At 32.6% G+C, this 22,109-nt stretch overlaps 2 protein-coding genes across 5 annotated transcripts in view; one reads left to right on the plus strand and one right to left on the minus strand.

Moving 5' to 3' along the window:
* Window positions 1-2,001: 2,001 nt before the first annotated feature.
* LOC134684421 (low-density lipoprotein receptor-related protein 8-like) lies at window positions 2,002-7,570 on the plus strand. 3 transcript variants are annotated; one of them, XM_063543713.1, is made up of 5 exons: window positions 2,002-2,104; window positions 5,104-5,197; window positions 6,089-6,211; window positions 6,575-6,700; window positions 7,354-7,570. In XM_063543713.1, the coding sequence occupies exons 2-5, from the start codon at window positions 5,104-5,106 to the stop codon at window positions 7,446-7,448; spliced, it is 438 nt and encodes a 145-aa protein (XP_063399783.1). In that variant the 5' UTR covers window positions 2,002-2,104; the 3' UTR covers window positions 7,449-7,570. The 3 variants fall into 3 exon arrangements, 2 of the variants coding, with proteins under 2 accessions (XP_063399783.1, XP_063399777.1); XM_063543707.1 differs by lacking the exon at window positions 2,002-2,104 and adding an exon at window positions 2,509-2,671; XR_010101238.1 differs by lacking the exons at window positions 2,002-2,104; window positions 5,104-5,197 and adding an exon at window positions 2,590-2,671.
* Window positions 7,571-7,663: 93 nt separating this feature from the next.
* The window catches only part of LOC134684397 (uncharacterized), a 425,720-nt gene continuing 411,274 nt past the window's right edge, over window positions 7,664-22,109 (minus strand). Inside the window, exons 18-28 of one of the 2 annotated variants that reach the window (XM_063543683.1) lie at window positions 21,857-21,960; window positions 21,542-21,644; window positions 19,952-20,105; window positions 17,767-17,836; window positions 13,617-13,683; window positions 12,744-12,829; window positions 11,326-11,452; window positions 10,749-10,790; window positions 10,202-10,303; window positions 9,315-9,363; window positions 7,664-8,252 (exon numbers count right to left, since the gene is read on the minus strand). In XM_063543683.1, the coding sequence (XP_063399753.1) occupies window positions 8,248-8,252; window positions 9,315-9,363; window positions 10,202-10,303; window positions 10,749-10,790; window positions 11,326-11,452; window positions 12,744-12,829; window positions 13,617-13,683; window positions 17,767-17,836; window positions 19,952-20,105; window positions 21,542-21,644; window positions 21,857-21,960 (909 nt within the window). In that variant the 3' untranslated portion in view covers window positions 7,664-8,247. Of the gene's footprint in view, window positions 8,253-9,314; window positions 9,364-10,201; window positions 10,304-10,748; window positions 10,791-11,324; window positions 11,453-12,743; window positions 12,830-13,616; window positions 13,684-17,766; window positions 17,837-19,951; window positions 20,106-21,541; window positions 21,645-21,856; window positions 21,961-22,109 lie in introns of those variants that run through there. The other variant, XR_010101237.1, reaches the window with a different exon arrangement.

The raw sequence follows: 22,109 nt of genomic DNA on the forward strand, positions 1-22,109 counted from the left end.
TTGTGTAGAGTTGTCTCATTGGCAATTACACCACATCTTCTTTTTTTTATATTAACCAACAAAATAATCACTCAAACAAAAAAACTTTTAATTTTACAGACAACTGTCATAATACATGAAATAAACAAACTGTCTACATAATAGAGTCGTCTTTTAATGTCATTCATATAAAACTTTAAAACACCTCTACGGTTCCTGGTATGAATAAGTTTATAATGAGAAAAGTGACGATGAGGGTGAATCAACGTTCATTGAATCCGATTGCATTATTACACTGGCAATACTTGATGTTGTAATATCTTGTGCGCATGTAACAGGTGGAGCAGAATGTGCTCTTATAGGTTCAATGTCTGCTTGAGTTTGAGACCGGTTTTGCAGAAAGGCGACGTCCTGTCCAGGCAGCTGATATTGCTGCTGCCATGCAGGTAGGTACCCAACATTACTTGATTGATTACAGAAGCTGCCCATGGGAACATCCAATGCAGATTGTTGACCAGTGAATCCCTGCAACAAAATTTTGCCTTGAGTTTCTCTTTCAGCTGAAATATTCAGACTTAATCGGAACATTATTTATGTATTCGTACAAGATATATCGAGATAAAGTCAAACGTTTGAAATGAAACAGCTGTAAAATGAATTTCGTAGAATCAGAACATTAAGTATCATTTAGAAAAAGAAAAAAGGTACGGGAATTCAACAAAGGAAATAACAATAAAAGGTAAAAAAAGTGAACTGAAATATTAAGTAATAGAAAACTGTATTGCACACGTTTATTCCTCCTCTGGTTTCTATTCTGGCAATATGTGGACCCAAGAAGCCAATTTTTTCTTTGATCCATTTGTCTCTTTGAGTATCATCTTTTCTGCCTGAACCAGATTTATTGCCTTCTCGTGTCAGTCTTCCGAGCTGAGATCTCGTTGACTCAACCCATGTCCTGAGAGTCTTCCAATCCTCTACCCCTAGCTCATTAGCTTTTGCTTGCCATCGTGTATTTTTGAGAGCAGTATCTTTGTACTGAGAATGAGCTGAAAGAGAAGAAAAAAATCGGTCACATTGATTTTTAAATATAAAGACCATGCTGTAAGTTTATCTATTTCTACTGGTGGGGTTAACATCTTTTGACATTTATTCTCCGTATTAATATTTTAAATTATAGCAAATAGATACATGTACCTTTGTTGTATAGAGGTTCGTTTTCTCTATACCAATCTGCCACCTCATCCTGCTTTTCTTGTGGTATTTCTAATGGCTTGCTTCTTTTGCGCTTCTCTTTATTGGTATTAGCTGGCTGTTCAGTATCACTATTTTGTGTTTGCTCATTTGTTTCTTGTGTATTAGTTGTTTCAGTCTCAGGCGCCACACTAAATATGCGGCCTCTGCCACGCCCATCACGACCCCTTCCTCTGCCTCTGGTCCTCATCAGAACGGTCTGGTTTGAAACACACTAAAAGATAAATCAAATACCGGTAAGAGGAAAAATGGATTTAAAACGGACATTGTGCAACGTAGAATATTTCAAAAGAGCAATTATTATAAAAGGGAAAGCATTGACAATGTTCTAACCAAAGCTTTAAATGTTTTTTCATGATTCATGTATCCACTCAACAAAAATCTTATCTGAAAGAAAAAACAATAAAATCTTTCTTTTGAGTTCAAAAAATCTAAATTTTTAGACCATAAAATGGGAACAAAATAATTTAATTACAATGACAGATGTATTAATAATTATAAAGTGTACCTCTATTAATGTCTCCAGATTTGTTTTAGTTACTCTGCTCCCTCTTTGCATCTCTATCCTTTCTACATTTTATTGAATAATGATGCCGTTTCATGATAAGTGATCACAGCGTAGTGACACGTGATACTGCGTGCAATAAACTTGCTAAATCGTAGGAAATCGTGCAAAAGCGTACTTGAACCGATTTAGAAACGTACTAAACCCTAGTAATACGTAGTGAAACGTAGTAAACCGTAGTAAAACGTTTTTCTCTGAAGTAAAACGCGGCTGAATGGGACGGCATATACTTTTTTCACAGAGGCAAAAGACTTAGATTTTTACTTAATGCACAGAGAAGAGGCTTCATAGCGTTTACAACAGATTAAAGTAAACAGTAAAGTATAATATAGCTAGAAAGTATATTATATGGTCATGTTTTTTTCAACAAAAAGTTTATTTATTTTTAATATTTTCTAGTACATGTCTCGTTAGAAATGCCAATAAAATGAACGATAAGCAACGATTTAACGACATATCCATGAACATATATTATTTATTTGTTTTGAAACATAAGTTCTACCTTTGGCCATGTATGATTATGTAGTATTACATATATCTAAAATCGTGTGTGAAACCAATTTATTAATTATTATCAAACCACTGCAGGTTTAATCATTATAGGGCATCAATTTTATTGGTAAACTAATTCACGACGTAATTTCCCTCTATCAAATTGACCATCTTCACTACAATCCCTGTAAATTCGTGTCCCCAAGCACGTCGCTCGATAATGACGACACTGTATCTGCACATTAAATGGACAAATTTTAATATCAAATTATCATATTACTACAGGCTTGTTCAAAATAACCTTATAAATACATGTAGCATCTACCGTAGCTAATAGTTACAAACGATCTCTTAGCAAAGGAAAAGGCAACTACAGATAAAATAGTATGTATACTAATTTTTATACACATTTCATACTTGTCTCAGATCATGGTATAAAATAATCTGAGACAAGTGCCTGTGACATTTCAATATTTTTCGATTCATGAATTTGTAAACGAAACACTCCGCTAGTTTTCTGGATTCTATTATTTTACATTTTTTTATTTTAAGGGCCCTTTTTAGCCTCTTATGATGTATAGGTTTATTGACACAAATATTGTTAAAAAGGTCACATACGATGACTATAGTTGCTAACTTCCACGGTATTTGGTTTCTGGTGGAAAGTTGTATCATTTGCAATCATACCACATCTTTTTTTTTCATATGTAAATTCTTTAAATAATGTCCGTTGTCAACACTTAGGAAAAGCTCGCATGTCAAAGCATGATCAAAAACTTAGCACCATAATGAGTAGAACAATTTGCTTGATGTCGGAAACGCTTTTTGTATTTGACATTGCATTTGATTGTGTATTTCTGCACTGTTTGTGACGTTGCGAAAGGAAATCTTCTATAAAGTAAAGCCACCAATATTAGAGTGTATGACTCTTTAATTCTTTATCAGCATTTAAGCTTTCTTTCAGTAACTCGAATAATTCTTCACAGTGTATTTATTTTTTACATAACCGAGCTGAGTGGTGCATTCCCTGTACTGACATTTATTGTATATTAATTACATTTTGTGTGTCTAATTATTGAATTAAAAAGGGATAGGGATGGAATAATAGATTTTTTTTTTAAATATACACACATAAAAAAAACGGAATAAAAAATAAAAAAAGAAAGTGTAAATATATCACGTGTTCATATTTCTGTTCCACGTCCGGAATCTCTTCTGTTCGGGATTTTTTCACAGTTATTTTTTTCATAATAAAGAAATGATGTTTTATAACAAATGTTGCATTGGAAGTTTTTTTAATATTATATCTCCTGTTTTACCTTTAATTCAAACATACACAAAAAATCATATAATTTAATAATTTGTACCTTTTGATATTTGAAGGGATATTATCATAAGCTAAATATATATTGTGTATCGTTAGTATATTTACTTTCATCAAACCATTTATGCTAAATGTTTTTGTTATCTTTTCGTTTAAAATAAATGGTTATTTCCTTTTCACTATGATAATATCCCTTCAAATACCAAAGGGTACAAATTATTTTGTTTATCATATTTTTTATTTTCAATTACACTTGACGCACTTTAAGTACGTGTATAAAAATATGTTATTTTGGAACGGAAAACATGTACATGCATATGAAATTTTAAAAATATAATGAGATTTTAAATATATTAATTTCATTATTACTGGGTTCAAATCAATCCTTAATTATTTATTCGTTTTGAAATTGGAGTCAGCTGGGCTTCAAGTAGAACCATAAAGGAATCACATTACAAATACTAATCTAATCCGTGTTTATAATTTATGAAAATGTGTAAAATACATTCCACTGAGTCGTTTTTTATGTGCAACTTTTTGCCACTTGTTGAACAGAGACTGCTGACCCTTCCGGAGAACTTGTGATCACCTCTGGTTTTTAATGTAATTTGGTGTTCAATCTGAGATTTTCTCTGCAGTTTGATTTTGATTTGTTTGTCTATTCATCCTTTCTTTTTTGACCATGGTATTTGTCTTTCTTCCCGATGTACGAATATTCCATTGATATATTATTTGGGCCATGGTATCTGTTCATTTTTTCGATGTTAACGTTCTATAAAGTATTTGCTACCATATATGTTTATTGATGTTTCACGCTAAACTGATAATGCATTTCTAACTTAACCAGGACAGATATGTCAATACTACAAAGTATTCCTCTTTCGTATATGTCTCTGATGTATAAAGGCCCTGTAGGCATATTTCATTGTTTGGATTTCAATAATGAATGATTGATATAATTGTTTATTATTTGAATTTCGAATGCGAATAATGAATGACGCACATCTTTATTCAAATACTTTCTGATTCCTTTCATAGATTTGGCTATACTTTTTGGAACTTTTGGATTATAGCTCTTCATCTTTTATATGAGCTTTAGATTTTACATATTTTGGCCACGAGCATCACTGAAGACATATGTATTGTCGAAATGCGCATTTGGCGCAGAAAAATTGATACCGTTAATGCTATTCTAAATGTTAGTATACAGAAAATGAGAGGTGAAAGATGCAAAAGGAACATTAAAACTCATTAGTCGAAAATAGACTGACAACGCCAAACATAACGACCGAGAAAAACGAACCCCTAAAAAACTGGGATGATTTCGTGTGCACCGGAAGGAACATATGACGCAATCTAAAGGTTTTTGGGGTGTTTTTTTACTGCATTGTATGGTTTCGTTTCAATATAACTTTAATCGTGTTATGCAAAGTAGTTAGATACCTAGTATCAAAAGTTTCAATGGTACATATATCCTTTGTATGATTTTCAGATGTGCACTCAACATATAGGAAAATCTAGCATACTTTTTAACGTGTTCTTAACTCTATCAACGGCATTGCCACTCGAGTCAAGTCTTCGTAAAGGTATGTTTAAACTTGTATACATTATCTTACCATGATAAAGCTTAAATATAAAAGTACACCGGGATTGTCTTACCTTGAATACAAATTCCTATGGACAAACATTTTCTAACAAACATTGTCTATGGTACAAGATGGACAAACAATTTCTATGGTACAAGTTCAGATGGACAAACATTTTCTGTGGTACAAATTCATATGGACAAACATTGTCTAACAAAAGTTTTCAACGGTACAAGTCCATATGAACTTATATTTTATGGTACCAGTTCAGATGGAAAACATTTGCTATGGTACAAGTTCTGACAGACAAATATTTTCAATAGTACAAGTTCTGACAGACAAAATTTTCTATGGTTCAAGTTCTGACCGACAAAAATTTTCTATGGTTCAAGTTCTGACAGACAAACATTTACTCCCCAACACTCTGCATGTATGTGCCTGTCCCAAGTCAGGAGCATGTTGTTCAGTTAATGTACAAAAATAAAAGCAAAACAAATATGTAACACATAAACAAACGACAACCACTGAACAACATGCTCCTGACTTGGGACAGGCACATACATGCAGAGTGTTGGGGAGTAAACATGTTAGCGGACTCCCCCTAACCTGTGACAGTGGTATAAAAGTACATCATAAGAACAAGGTCCATATGGACAAACATTTTCTATTATACAAAATCAGATGGACAAACATTTTCTTTGGTAAAAGTCCTTGTGGACAAATATTTTCTATGGTAAAAGTTCATATGGACAAACATTTTCTATTATACCAGTACATACGGACATTCTATGGTAAAAATACATACCGACAAACACTAATTTTGACTAAATGAAACTAGAAACATTATAATATGTTTTTTAACAAGTTATATTCGATGATTATATATTCCAGACACCAATGGCTGTTATCCACATGAATTTCGATGTCATAACAGATATTACTGCATAAACAGTCGTTATGTTTGTGACGAAATAGACGATTGTGGAGATTTATCAGATGAGAGTAATTGTTCAAGTATGTAAGATAAAAACAATAGCAGTTGTACTCTTGATACTGTTTTTAAAAATTCCAGTTATTTATTCATTAAGTAATTGTGATTCGTTAGTTCATATCTTTCGTTAATTTGTTGTTTTAGGAACAGCAGTCTATAAAACACACCATTGAAAACTAAAGACGAAACACGAAACATACCATAAACCGATTGTAATCTATAAGGGCCCCAGAAGGGTAAGCATCGATAAGATGATAAAACAAGTAAATGGTTAGAATTACATTTAAAAACTTATATTTTTTGATAATTTGACTGTTTTGATTTTTAATGTTGATTATTGTTTAATTCCATAACAGCAATATTGTTTTATTATATTTATTTTACAGATAAAAAGTGTTTTCATGGTGAATTCTTGTGTAGTTCTAATGGAATATACGTGTGTCATCCAAATCATTACAAGTGTGATGGAGAACCAGACTGTGATGACCAATCAGATGAGAGAAATTGCAAACGTAAATTGGTTTTTTTTATTGTTGTTGTCGCTCTTGTATTTTTTTGGTCTTTCTTTTTCGGTCCTAGTTTTGTAAAACAACGTTTTTAAATTGAAATAAAAACTCTCGATAGCAACTTCCTTTTTTGCAGGGATTTACCTTCATCTTGTACGTGTGGCAATCACTATACATTTATGTATATAAAATTTCAGAGCATCAACGAGGCTTAACAGAACTAAGAACAACAGTGCATGAAAATGTATCAACTTTATTATACGATATAAATAAGTCATACAATAAAATATTTGAAACCAAATAAAAAAAATCATGATGGTACAAAGATATGATTACAAAGATGAAAATACACTCGAGGAGGATTATCAAACCTCCTCAGTGTTTTTCACCGAACAAGTAGCAGTAATATAAGCATATTGTACCAACTTTCGTGGGCAGCATCGCATATTGTGTATAAAGAAATATAAAATCAATTTGTTCGCAATGTTCTTATTATTGGGAAGATTATTCAAGAGTTTGTTCCTGAGAAGTAGCCGAGTACTGAGACAGTTTTTGGTGTACCTTTTTAAAAAAAATAGAGGATTCAAAGCAAACATATAAAAAAGTCTTTAAAAGTTTTATGATGGATTTCTTTAATTCTAAAAAATTGTTTATTTCAGTAAAAAGAAGCGACGAGAACCTGCTTGACCACTTGAAGAGGCCATTGAGTGCGAAAAGTTCTTTTTATTTTTACAAGGCAAAGCCTTTTTATTGATCTATCTGAAATACATTAGGGGATATATGTAAGCTTCTAGATACTTGAATTCCCGTCATATGATTAATTTTGCAGATTAACATTGTACTATTTAACTTTTTATAATAAAGACTTGAAGTTTTCGTTGATATTAATTATTCTCAGGGAAACCAATGTTGATACGAAGCTAGTCAGTGCAACTTTAGTTAGAGAAAAACTATAAATGATCAATTATTTTCACACAATATGTACAAAAGTGATATATATTTTCAAAATAAAGCTTCGATATTGTTGTTCGCATCTTTTTTTCCTTTTTTTTTGTTTCATTTCTCATAAAGTATTAAGACTATTTCACAGTAATACCATCGCCATTATTGATACACAAATATCTCTATTAGCTAACAGTTTATAAATTCAATAACATTTTCACATTGGTTTTGCGGTTTAAACGGAAAGTTTTCCCGTTAAAATAAGTATTTCTTATAGCTACATGAAAAATAACAAGCTTTTTATACTTCATTCAGGTATAAAAAGGCTGGCACTCAGATTTTATTGTTTAAAAAATAAACTTTGAAGAACTTGATTTCGATTCATGCAAATGATTGCCGATAGACAATGGAACAACTATTGATTATAATATATTAATATTTCAAAATAAAAGTTATATGAAGTTTTGATTTAATATAGTTATACACATTAAACATCTTATGCAATGGGATAACTGTTGCTTTGACTTTCCAATTTACAATACAAGAGTCAACCCTGTGAACGCGTGTTCCCATAACTGTTGTGTATTCTCCGAATTCCAGTTTTCTAACGTTCAAACTGAAATAAGAAAAAGTCGATTATCGAAATTGATCTTACCTCTTTTTACATAATTATCCCTAGTCTTATTAGTTATCAAAGGTACCAGGATTATAATTTAGTACGTCCTTGTCTTTCTTATTGTTATATGAACTAAAACATGATGGTTAGAATTTTTATGTGTTGAAAGTTGCATATTCGTTTCACCAATATGCATTACGCAACTATACTGTATAGTAGGTGGTATATTCCATAACCAGCACATACATTCAGTTGTAACGAACAACATTACTATTCATTGATAAAAAAGATGATACAAACTTCTATTTTTACTTCAAGTTCCTTAAAAATAGTAAAATGCAAACCGTTAAAAAGACAAATGACCGCTGTCGTATGTTGCTTTTATAGCTGAAGTGACGTAATTGTACAATCAGTTCTGTCAAAATTAGCTAAGAAACCTTGCTGATATTGAGACCACCTGGTGACTGATTCGATTTACAAAATCTCATTTTTATACAAGTAAAACAATGATAAACATATTCATTTAGCCTATAAAATGAACTCATACAGACATAGAAAAATACAAATGCACGTGTTCAATATCTATCTATATCTATGTTTATACCCGGTTATAAATGACCGTCGGCAGTCTTTGAAGGTTACCTCGATGGCTTATTAAATAGAATCTAGACAAAAATACACACAAAATGCTATGTATATTATCGAGTCCATGCAACTTAAATTGTTTGTTTGAGATTTTATTATTATTTGAATATACCAGTACGTTGTGTTGGATTCAAGAATTAAGAATGGAAAAGACAAAAAAGATGTACTTATTCAAGACAAGTGAATATTCAATAAAAACTACGAAAAGAGGGCGGGTAGCTGCATCGTTGACCATTCTGCATTTTCACTTGCAATATGATTGTGTTTCATCACCAAATGCACAAAAAAAAGCGAAGATGCAATTAAATGTTAGACATAAAATATCGGTCTTAATTAAAACTTTAAATTAACTAGAAACTGACCATGATCAAAAGATAACTCAGTATAGTGTACCCATTTCAAAGATCACATACTAACCTGTCGTACTCTCTGTGCCTGTTGTAGGTTTTGTAGTCTTGGAAACACCCTAAACAGAGACATGTTACAAATATATTTTCCATTTTCGAGAGAGAAAGTATGTTTTAAGACTGTGTATTACTGTTTTTTTACTTTATTTACTGTATGTGTTTACTTTTAAGTACGAATAGGACATTTTGAGAAACAGTATTTCTGTGACAACTATCTATCATATTCTAAATAACGTGGATCTTTAAGCAAATTGTGATTTCAGCAATGTTTGATGTCAATATATTTGAAAATCTTTAACCTTATACAGGCTGCAAAGAGTTTATAAAACCATATTTTTAAAAGTAATCAGGCCTACTGATGTGAGAGATACATTACTTTATTTAAAACGATTACCAAAATGATATAAAGACAACCATCAATAAAAGTTAATTTTATTTTTCCACTGAAGCATTATCGTCCTGATGTGATTTAATATTGGCTACTGGACATAAACATGAATCATTTTCAATTCAGTTCAATGACGTATACCAAAGACTGATCTCGATTCAGGACCTTCATAGCTCATTGTCATGATAACATTAAAAAAAACCAAGACCTCTAGAAGTAATCGGCATAATTGCTTTAAAAAATATTGAAGGAGGTATTTAATATTTCAGAATAACCTGAACATAGAAGGAACTCCACAATTTCACTAATAAACATTCCTAATTTTGGTGTTTGTTTTATAAATTTAAAAATTTCATCGCAACGCGTCCAAATATTTGTGCAGCCTTGTCAAATCTTTATTGCTGTTGCACTTAAAAAACATACACAATGTATGATCAGTTTTAATAACTACACATTGAATATACATAAGCAGCAAAATAAAATAAAGTAATAATATAACATTAACTAACCGTATCCACGGTTGACACGTCCAACTTCTCTTTCCTTTTAATCTCAGCCCAGGGATGATATAGAACGAATCTGATGTATTTACGTTTTACTGCTTGCTGAATCTACAAATCAATATCAAAATTAGTGGAAACTTAAATTTGAACGTACAGAAAGAATATCTGTGTTGTTCAAGATAATTGTGAATGTTAAAATTTAAAAACCTATATCTTTCCGAGTTAATGGTGACGTCCATTTACGATGAACTAGAAAACATTTTTGTTTAGGGGTCAGATAAAACCCACCTCTGGATGTGGGATTTTTTCGTTGTGTCGAAGAGTCATAGATGGCCTTGAGCTGTTTTCTGCTCTTTGGTTGGGTTGTCGCTTTGACACACTCCATGTTTTCATTCTTCCTTTTATTTACAGATATAGTCAAGGTTTTTTTGATAACCACCTTAACATGAGTGAACATTTTTAAATGAAAAATCGAAAGCAACTCTGCATCCTTAAAATCCAACGTGTGAAGTCATTAATTAATATTTAATGCTAAATTGTGTAAAATACTTACTTTTGGATTCATTAGACAGTGAAAAATAAAGATTAATAGACCCTGAAATGTACAGTATACATTATTGTTGGCTGTCTTCTCAGATTTAATTTATATAGCAAAGTTTTATTAGTGTAAAACAACCACAGATAAAGCCTTTAAGCAAAATAGACCGAAAATTTGTTGTACAAGAATTTGTTTTATTCAAATTCTTCAAACTTTGATTAGATAACCACTCAATGTTGGAAAGCAAAAAAGTGGGGCTAGTGTTGCTTAGTCTTTAGTTTCTATGTTGTGTCTTGTGTTCTATAGTTTTTCTGTTTTTCTGTTTGCCTTTTTATTTTTAGCCATGGCGTTGTGTTTTTTTATCTATGAGTATGGATGTCCCTCTGGTATCTTTCGCCCCTCTTTTACAGTATCCATTGAAGTAGCCTTCATCTTATTACCTTTTTGACGAAATTTATACTATCCGTTGCAACAGTTTCACAACGAAAATGGCACATGTGAATTATATGTCAAACTTATATCAACCTATATTTTGTTTAATGTTGGATGTCTGTTTTTTAATTACTTATTCTTGTAAAATTGTAGTTCATACCTGAAACGAGTTAAAAATTGTGAATAAATAAGCAAAAACAATTAGGTCTTTATGAGAAGCTAATATGCCAAAAAGCCACGTCAGTCCAAGTATTGGAGCTAGAACAGCTATGCTACGAACACCAGCTCTGAAATTATAAGTATTTTATTAATTTTATTTAACTTATAACATTTTGCAAGTTTGCTTCTTCTATTTACAGTCTTCCCTGACAAAAGAAATTTGTTTAAATTTCAGGGATAACATTTCATTTGTTTGTACATTGCATAGTCTTTCAACCATACACATGCAATTCCCGTTCTGTTAGAATTGTTTGTTGTGAAAACCCGAGAAGACCAATTATTTCAGTTTGCAATATTCCAAACATATTATATTTCAAGATTTCTCCGTGATTCATCCTGAACTATTTCATACTTGAAAAATTTTTGCTTTGGAAGTTTTTTTTGTGGTAAATGACTGTTTTTACCCAATCAACACATTCAGTCGGATTTGTTTCGCGCTAGTATCAAGTTAGCAATTTACAGGAAGACATGTGACCCGTAAATATTATTCTGACTCTGGCCAGAACAGTCATTGTTCTTATTTCTAAATGCCGCATGCTAAGCGGAGAAAGAGTAAAACCAAATTTTCAAGTCTATAGCCTGACTCGACCGATGATATAATCCACGATCTTTTGAACCAAAGTGAACACGTTACCACGAGACTAGCGATCCAGCTTTTTGTGTAAGAAAACATGTCAATAATTTTCACTAAAGACATCACTGCTCTCTATACCAGGAGCTCATGTTTCACACAATAAGACTGCTCTACTAACGAAGCTGTCAATGCGTATCATACTGAAGCATTTCATTTAAATCTGGCTATACTTTTAACGTGTAAAGAAACATCATTTAAATCTGGCTATCCTTTTAACATGCAAAGAAACATCATTTGAATCATGCAAAGATTCCATGTCGAACCGTATCTAAAACTGAATTACTTTGATCCAAGTTAAACGTATCCTACATTATTCCACAATCTCTGGTGAGATTATAAAAGGGTTGAAAATATATATGTTATTATTTCTTACATTATGTTCAGAATGTAAAATTATATCCATAGCTGCTTTTAATTTAACATTCAACACATATTCATATGGAATAATACTTAACTGGAATGCACTGAGACAATTTTGTAAAGTAATATAGTTTGCATGGATGGATTTCCACCTAAAATATGAACGGTTTTGATAAAAAAAAAAAATTTTTTTGTAATCAAATCACATTGACCAAACCCGTTTATAGATTCATTTGACGAAAGAATTTCAAAACGGAGGAGGAGCAATAACAAAATTCGATTGTGCAAATAAGAAGACTAAAAAGGAAATTTTGTTTTAAGAATAAAATACCTGACAATTTGTTTTTATTACAACATAGTATTACCTTACTTTTTCTTTGGTGTCTTTATTCATCATTGCTTTTGTTGAGAACATCTTTCTCAGTACTAATATACTTATTATAATATTCGTCTAAATATCAACAGAAATATCTGATTATAATAATAATTTATCGAAAATAACTTTTTTTTAATATTTTTTTTATAGTCAATCATTTATGGAATCAGATTTATTCTCCTTCTCACATGTAAAAAAGACACGAACAAAACTAAAAATCCACCAAATTAACCATTAAAGAAAATACCAAAGTGACAATAAACATTGATGTAAAAATAATCCAACCCAACGACAGTAGCAATAAATAACAAAGAAAATTACACTACATGACGTACAACTCATGATTGGGTCAATAAACATTTTTTCAACTTTACCACTCGTAGTCCTTGTTGTGATACTTGCATAGTAATCATAATAACCCTCTAGCATGGAAATCAATTTATGTATCATAAGCCCAGAAGATCGCACCAACCTCGAGACGGTAAGTGGAAATATCTCTATTGTCGTAAAGTTGGGTGCTCATCCAACCCTTATTGTCAATTGCTACCGGTTTTTCAAAATATGGCGCAAACTTCAGCAAAAGCTATCAGTGGTATCCTTTATGTCAAGTATTTTGGCATAGATGCATTAAATATAGTCACCAAACTTTGAATTATTTAGCAACAGAGCAACATTTACGAAGTTGAAAGTGATAGTACCAACTTCATTTTAGTTTTCAGCGTCTTAATGTTTCTGTTTAACAACATCAAATTAATGTATAAACCTTTGTTTATGAACAATGTCACAGGATCATCAAGGGAATGCAATTAATTCTAGGCTGTGTTTAGGTAAAAACAGCTATGAAAGCGTCAAAAATACATACCAAGACTGCAATAATGCAAGGTACTAGAAAGGCGTAGATCAATCCATTTGAGACTGACAACCAACAACTGCAACGATTAACGTAGTAATTAGTTTACATTAAACATAAACATGAAACACAAGAAACTAAGTAAGATTATATGAAGCAGCGTTCTCAGTTTTTTCTTTATATCAGTGCCTGTTTCGAAAATGTATGTGAATTATTGTTTAAATATGCAATGTAATGCTTCATTTCAAAATCATGTGCTGGCAAATAAGAATGCTAAAGGTACTGTAAATTCAAAATTTATTGCCAATTTGTTTTATTAATGCGAAACATGCGACTGAAATGTGGTCTGAAATGTCTCATTCTGGTGATTTCCATATTCTTGTATTTTACGGGAATATACGAACTTATCACTATACTAGTATGTAAATCAACCACGTTTCTGTTACCCAACAGATATTTTGCAGATGTTAACCTTTGACATGAATTGCATCGAACTTCGAGAAGAAACGACGTTACGAGAGCACATACACAGTTAGTTTTTCGCTACTTTCGCATTTCTAAGGGATATATTCTCAATTCAATCAAATCATATTTTTGTATAGACGTGATACTGCAGTAACAATCTTTTACATAATTAGGACTCAAAACCATGACAAAATTGTGTTTTGGTGATGGTGATGTGTTTGTAGATCTTAATTTACTGAACATTCTTGCTGCTTACAATTATCTCTATCCATAATGAACTTTGCCCAGTAGTTACAGGGGAAAATATTTTGTAAAAAATTACTAAATTATAAAAAATATTAAAAAATTACTACAAAGGGCAATAACTCCTAAAGTGATCAATTGACCATGCTGATCATGTTGACGTATTTGTAGGTCTTACTTTACTGAACATTATTGTTGTTAACAGTTTATCTATATCTATAATAATATTCAAGATATTAACCAAAAGCTACAATTTTTTTTAAAAATTTGATTTAAATGCTTTGGTTTCAGAGATATAAGCCAAAATCTACACTTTACCCCTATGTTCTATTTTGAGCCATGGCGGCCATCTTGATTATTTGGCCGGGTCACCAGAAACATTTTTAAACTAGATACTCCAATGATGATTTCGGCCAAGTTTGTTTAAATTTGGCTCAGTAGTTGCAGAGTAGAAGATTTTTGTCAACGTGTTTTAACTGATATAAGACATTGATGTTGTGAGCTGACGAATAAAAAACTCGTTCAAATTCAACGCTACAATAAACACGAGCTGGCTTACATTGTCGATTTCTTATAATTTGTATACCTTAATGGAAATATAGTATAAAAGATATCGATCTGACTAATTTTCAATTTAAAAAAAAATTAATCTCAACATATGTGTTGCTTATAAGCAGTCCCTGATCTCCAAAAGGTGCAGCTTTGCCATGCTAGTTGAAAAGCTGATGTAGGCTTTAGGAAAAACCACTCTACCTCCAACTGTCTACTGCGATTTATCCAAAACGTCATAGAGAAATACAACAAGGGTGAAATTACTTTGGCATGTCTAATTGACCTGGAAAAAGCATATGACTCAATCTGGAGAGAAGGACTAATGGTAAAGCTACATAAACTAGGAATCCAAGGAAAAACATGGAAATGGATTAAAAACTTTCTGAACAACAGAATGGCAAAATGTATATTTGATGGGTTCATAGGAACTGAATTTGAAACAAATATAGGACTACCACAGGGCTCTGTGCTAGCTCCTACTCTGTTCAACATCTATATAAACGATTTTCTGAAAGACATCAAAGGTGAGAACACAAAATTTGGAGATGACGGTACAATGTGGCAATCCAGAAAGCCAGAGGAAATAGATGAACTGAAAGAGGAAATGGCACAAGACATCGGAAAAGCAATAGAATAGACCAGAAAATGGAGAGTTAACATCAGCATTGAAAAGACAGAAGTATGCATGTTCACCAAAAAGAAAATCAGTAAAGAGGATAAAACAATCCAATTAAATGGAAAAGAGCTAAATTATAACTCAAACCCAAAGTTACTCGGAGTAATATTGGACGAGAAGATGACGTTTGGAAAACACCTAGAAACCCTGGAAAAAAGAGCAAGCAGAAATCTGACCATATTACGAGAAGTAAGACAAATCAGTAGGATGAATACCAAAAAACTATTACAATTGTACTTTTGTCTCATAAGATCTGTGGTGGAATATAGCTGCCCAGCTTGGCAGGTTGCTGAACAAAAAGACCTCCAAAAACTGGATAGGCTACAGAGGAAAGCGCTCACTCTGTGCCTTGATATGCCATCAACATCAGGCAGAGCAGCTTTAGAAATTGAGGCTGGGGTTATACCAATAGACCTGAGAATCGAAGAGATTGCTATAAGAGAAATTGCAAAAATCCAATCAAAGTCCATAAAAGAACCTATTAAACAACAATTAATAAATTACCAAGAAGAAATAGGCCATGACATCCATATAACACCAATGGGCAAAGCGCTATGTCAATCATTTGAAATGGAAAAAGAAACTGGCATTAACATCAATTTAATAGAGCCGGAATTTACCTATAGACTTGGAGAAACATCAAGGACAAAAACCACACCATCATACTGGAACAGACTCGGCAGCTCGAAATCAAGAACATCAGAACAAAAGAAATTATGCATAACAGTCATGACAGAGTTAATAGGTAACACAGCAAATGACCAAGCAACTGCATACACTGATGGATCATGCATGGGAAACCCTGGACCATGTGGAGCTGGTGCAATCATATACACAGAAGACTCAAGACCAGCCATACGACTACACAGACCTGTCGCTCAAAGAGGATCCATCTTACTAGCAGAGCTTGTAGCAATTGTAATGGTACTGGAATTTTGTATACTGGAAAGACTACACAACACCATCACCACACTTAAGATCTTCTCTGACAGTCAAAGTGCAGTAGGACTCCTCACACTAAATTGGGCACCCAAATCCTATATTGATGTGATTCGAGACATCAAAGAACACATCGAAGACCTAAGAACTAAGGGGATGGAAATTTGCATCCTATGGACACCAGGACATGCAAATATTCAAGGGAACGATGAAGCGGACTTATTGGCAAAGCAAGCAGCAGAAGAAGCAACACAACTCTTGCCAAAAAACAATATTATTACCCTTCAAGACATAAAACAAGGTGCACACAAGAGTGTCATGCTGAAGTGGCAAAGACGATGGGAACTAAGCGACACAGGAAGAGACCTCTTTGATATAACACCAAACGTCAAAAACACTCCAATCTTTGACTTTCCTTCCAAAAAAATCTTCAGCATCCTTATACAACTTAGAACTGGCTACACAACCCTTAATTATTATAAACAACGCACAGGGCAAGACACCACCGACTTATGCAGCTGTGGAATTAAGGAAACACAACAGCACTACCTCACAGAGTGCCCCAACTACGAGAGTTATAGAGAAGAAATGTACCACCAAATTACAAAGGAAATTGGAATACGCAAGATCAACACATGCACTCTGCTAGGAAGACTAGACCACGAAAACACAGAAGAATATAAACGGAAGTTAGAAATCATTTCGGCCTTTATCTCAAAAACAGGACGTTTCGACTTACCCGAACATCCGCAACCTCAATCGTAACAGCAATAACAAAATTAAAGTACATGGAGGAAAATACATGGAGGAAGATACACATAGGGCGTAATATGCACCAATGAGAAGAGTTGTGCCATAAGGCCATAAGATTGAGGATTGAGGAAAAGATCCAATAAGATTATAAAACAATGTTGAATGCTGTATATTTGACATTTTAACCTTTATGTCTGTTTGTTTTGATCACGCATCGTTGTCGAAATAATGGAATTTGATGCGACTGTCATACAAGTGAGAGGTTTAGCCAGCTATAAATCCAGGTTCAATCCACCATTTTATTCATAAGAAAATGCATGTACTAAGTCAGGAATATGACAGTTGTTATCCATTTGTTTGATGTGTCTGAGCTTTTGATTTTGTTATTTTTGAAGGGACATTATGAATGAGTTTAGTATTTTTGTGATCTTACCAATTTTATAATTACATTTATTTGTTTCAGCAGTCATCTTTTTATTTCAAGTATATTTAAATCAAACCGTGTGTTGGGATGTTATCATGTATTTTACTTACTACTGTTCGGTCCCATATCCTTTGAACTGGGTTGCTGCCATCGAGATCGCGACAATGACAAGTGGAAACACTAAAAGAAAAAGAAAATACTGTAAGGTGTGTTTAGATCTAAAGATTGTACTGCTATAAAACACAACACAAATTACTGCCAATTCAAAAAAATGTTGTTTATAATAATTCCGCATGTTGCCAAGTAGTTTATAAAGTTTAAAAGAAAAAGACAATATGAAGTAAAGGAGGGACGAAAGATACCAAAGGGACAGTCAAACTCATAAATCTAAAACAAACTGACAACGCCATGGTTGAAAATGAAAAAGAAAATGAAAAAGTAACTTGTGTAGGCAAATTACGTGTAAAACCAATCACCAGATATCTTATGATTAAATATACACACAAAAAAAAGTCATCAAATACCATGAGTTTTTAAATTCAAGGTTGTGATAAGCCCAAATCACCCACGATAAAAAACTAGTCCATTATAGCTGAAGAGAGTATTGAAATAAAACCACAGCAACAGCTCTGGTCATATTATTTTACACTTTTGAGACAAATTGTGAACGAAAGAAGTGTCAAACCTTGGTAGTACCTTCTTAAACATTTAAAAGGATCTTAAACTTATATAGATATATATGTCACGTTTCCTTTCATTTGGTTCACTATTCCTTCTGAAACCAATCTGAACCCTTGTGTTCAAATTGTCGTTGTCTAGGGACTGTAACAACATTATAGTATGTATCTTCTTAAGAGCACTAACTGATGCTATAATTCACTCTTTTTTCTTAACAAGAGTGCACACGCTGAAATGTCTCGCCTTCTTTACTAAGCATTGATATTATGTTGATAGTCCTAAGTATAAAGCTTTATTACAACTGTCACACACACTTAACATTAACCAAGATAACTAAATAAAGACCAATGAACCATAAAATTGAGACCAAGGTCAGGTGAACCATACCAGGCAGACATATACAGCTAACAATGCTTCCAAACAACAATTATAGTTGACCTATTACTTATAGTTTAAGAAAAATAGACCAAAAAACTAAAACTTAACACTGATCAATGAACCGTGAAAATGAGGTCAAGGTCAAATAAAACATGCGCCACTGACATATAGATCATAAAATATTTCTATACACCAAATATAGTTGATCAATGGCTTATAGTATTAGATAAAGAGACCAAAACTCAAAAACTTAACTTTGACCATTGAACCATGAAAATGAGGTCAAGGTCAGATAACATCTGCCTGATAGACATGTACACCTTACAAGCATTCCATACAACAAATATAGTAGACCTATTGCATAAAGTATGAAAAAAACAGACCAAAACACAAAAACTTAACTATAACCACTGAACAATGAATATAAGGTGAAGGTCAGATGACACCTGCCAGTTGGACATGTACACCTTACAGTCATTCCATACACCGAATATACTAGCCCTATTGCTTATAGTATCTGAGACATGGACTTGACCACCAAAACTTAATCTTGTTCACTGATCCATGAAATGAGGTCGAGGTCAAGTGAAAACTGTCTGACGGGCATGAGGACCTTGCAAGGTATGCACATACCAAATATAATTATCCTATTACTTAAAATAAGAGAATATTCAACTTTACAAAACATCTGAACTTTTTTTCAAGTGGTCAATGAACCATGAAAATGAGGTCAAGGACATTGGACCTGTGACTGATGGAAACTTCGTAACATGAGGCATCTATATACAAAGTATGAAGCATCCAGGTCTTCCACCTTCTAAAATATAAAGCTTTTAAGAAGTTTGCTAACGCCGCCGCCGCCGTAGCCGCCACCGCCGAATCACTATCCCTATGTCGAGCTTTCTGCAACTAAAGTTGCAGGCTCGACAAAAATACTACCTATGAGATAAACCAAGCAGAAACTAAAATAGGTGGCCTTTTTGAAGAAAGAAAAAATGTTACAAAGATGAAGTTTGAAATCATATGCAAGACATATATTATCCAATTCTTTTTTCATCTTCTATACAATGGTTTAAACGAAGTTAAATATACACAGACGAGACGTGTCACGACCTAAGAATAAAAACTAAGTTAAACATTATATCTTTCATGGCTAAATTTGACTTAAAATAGATATTGTTACAACTTTTTTTGAAAGTTGTTTATTGTCAATGCTTTTCTCGAGTAATAAATTGATACCTAGTCCAAGTGATAACAACAGTCCTGCGTTCGATCTTCCTTGTGAAAATACAATTAAGATTGACATAGCTATGTCTATTCCTTCAGCGACCATCAGACACAATGCACACAAAAATAAGTAATGCAGGACTATAGCTATCGCTGAACACATAGACTAAAATAAAATAAAATAAAATGTTAATAACTAATAATATAAAAGTGACTTGCATTTATTTTGAAATATAAGCAAATGTGAATAATTGGATAGAAAAAGGACCATAATCAAATTCATTGTTTTGGCCATTTTTCGAAAACAAAGTGTCATTACAAAAATTGTCTTTTGAAACATAATGTCAAAACTATCGCCAGTTATTTAATTTCATAATGTACATGTACAGCTAATTATATCTTCAACCCAATGACATAAACGCAAAGGTGTGTTCTCCGGTGCCATCTTTAGACTGTATACTTTAAGGCCATCGTGCATTATTTGCAAAATTGATATAAGATATTTATCAACAAGGTCTTTTTATTTTCAAAGAAGACCCACAAAAAAACTTGAACATCTCAGGTGCTCCCCGACTTTCATTTCCTGATACTTATGAGTCATATTCAGTGCATAATGCATAACGGTTCTAATATTTTTCAGTGACCAAGCAGAAAGTTGAGCAATCAGTCTACTTTTCCTTCTAAAAACAAAATTAGAAGAAACCAAGACCTTTTTGATTAAGATTGCGTTGTCAGCTTATATTCGATCTATGAGTTTGACTATCCCTCTGGTACACACATGTATCTTTCGCCCCTCTTTTATACATCCCGTCATTGTGTTTTTGTGCTATGGTAAATTTTTGCATTCTTTTATACGATATTAGGTCAATGTCAGGTTGTAACAAGCCCTTCTCCAATTTTGGGCCGAAACAAAGCAGTTTATACTTTTATGACATTGACCTTATATTGTTTCTATACAGCGACTTCAATTAATGCATTGATAGCTTTTTTAATCGTATCATAAATGTCAAACTTATTTTCATCCCTTACATAATACACCTTATCGCTATCTCTCCGCCATTACTGGCCATCACACAAATTACCGTAAAATTTTGACGTCATAAACCAAAATATCTGACGCCACAATGGAAAAGTGATTGTTGTATGCGTCAAAAGGTCAAGCGGCCGGGTCGGCCGGCCGAGTAGGCTAATAGCGATAAGGTGTATCCTTGATTGTGGAAAAAGTGTTCCATGATGAAATCGACATTGCACAACACTAGCTGTGTTACTATATTAAGGAAATAAACACCACTAGTTGCACAATATTTTTGTTTGTATTTATAGTTATTATGGTTATAACACAATATTCACTGCTGTACCCCTATGTATGACAGTTTTACCAGTAATGTACACATCCTTGTCAATATAACGGAACTTATGTAACTATAACCCACCATTTTCTACATACAAAAAATGCATGTACCAAGTCAGAAATTATCAGTGGACAGTTGTTATCCATTCGTTTAATGTGTTTGAGATTTTGATTTTGCAATTTGATAAGGGACTATGTAAAACTATTTAATCAAAATAAAAATGTACAATTTGATGATTCCAGCTACTCACTGAATCCTCTGTTAGATCTAAGCCAGCTAACAAGATGATATATGCAAGCACTAACACTGAACACAGGCAGATTAGAATCTTGGATTTATCTGATTTCACATTCCTATTTTAAGTATAAATGAAAGAAATATAAATGACAACCATATAGTTACTACAAGATTTCAAATAATTACTTTCATCATCTTCTATTTGTTGTTATTTTAGTCCTTTTATTTAATACGTATCACACTTTTACATCCATAACAATACTATGAAAGGTAATGTTTTAATTAGGAAAAACTGAAATGATAAATGATTAATTATTTAAGAAATTACCTCCAAAAATAAAGGTGCAGAAAAATGGTGATTAGTAAACATAAAATTGACGCCACTAATCCAGGCCATGTTATGATAGTGAATGCAGTAGTGTCTTCTTTGGACTGAAATGTCAAAATATATTTTTATCGAACCATACACTTATCATGCCATATCAAGAAATTTAAACAAAGACAAACAAGCTAACACAAAAAAAATCAATTTTCAAGGATATCATGTTGCAATTTAAAAAGCAAAATTCAACTTACAACGG

Source organism: Mytilus trossulus, chromosome 1 (assembly GCF_036588685.1).
Source record: "Mytilus trossulus isolate FHL-02 chromosome 1, PNRI_Mtr1.1.1.hap1, whole genome shotgun sequence".
Classification (NCBI taxonomy): Eukaryota; Metazoa; Mollusca; class Bivalvia; order Mytilida; family Mytilidae; genus Mytilus; species Mytilus trossulus.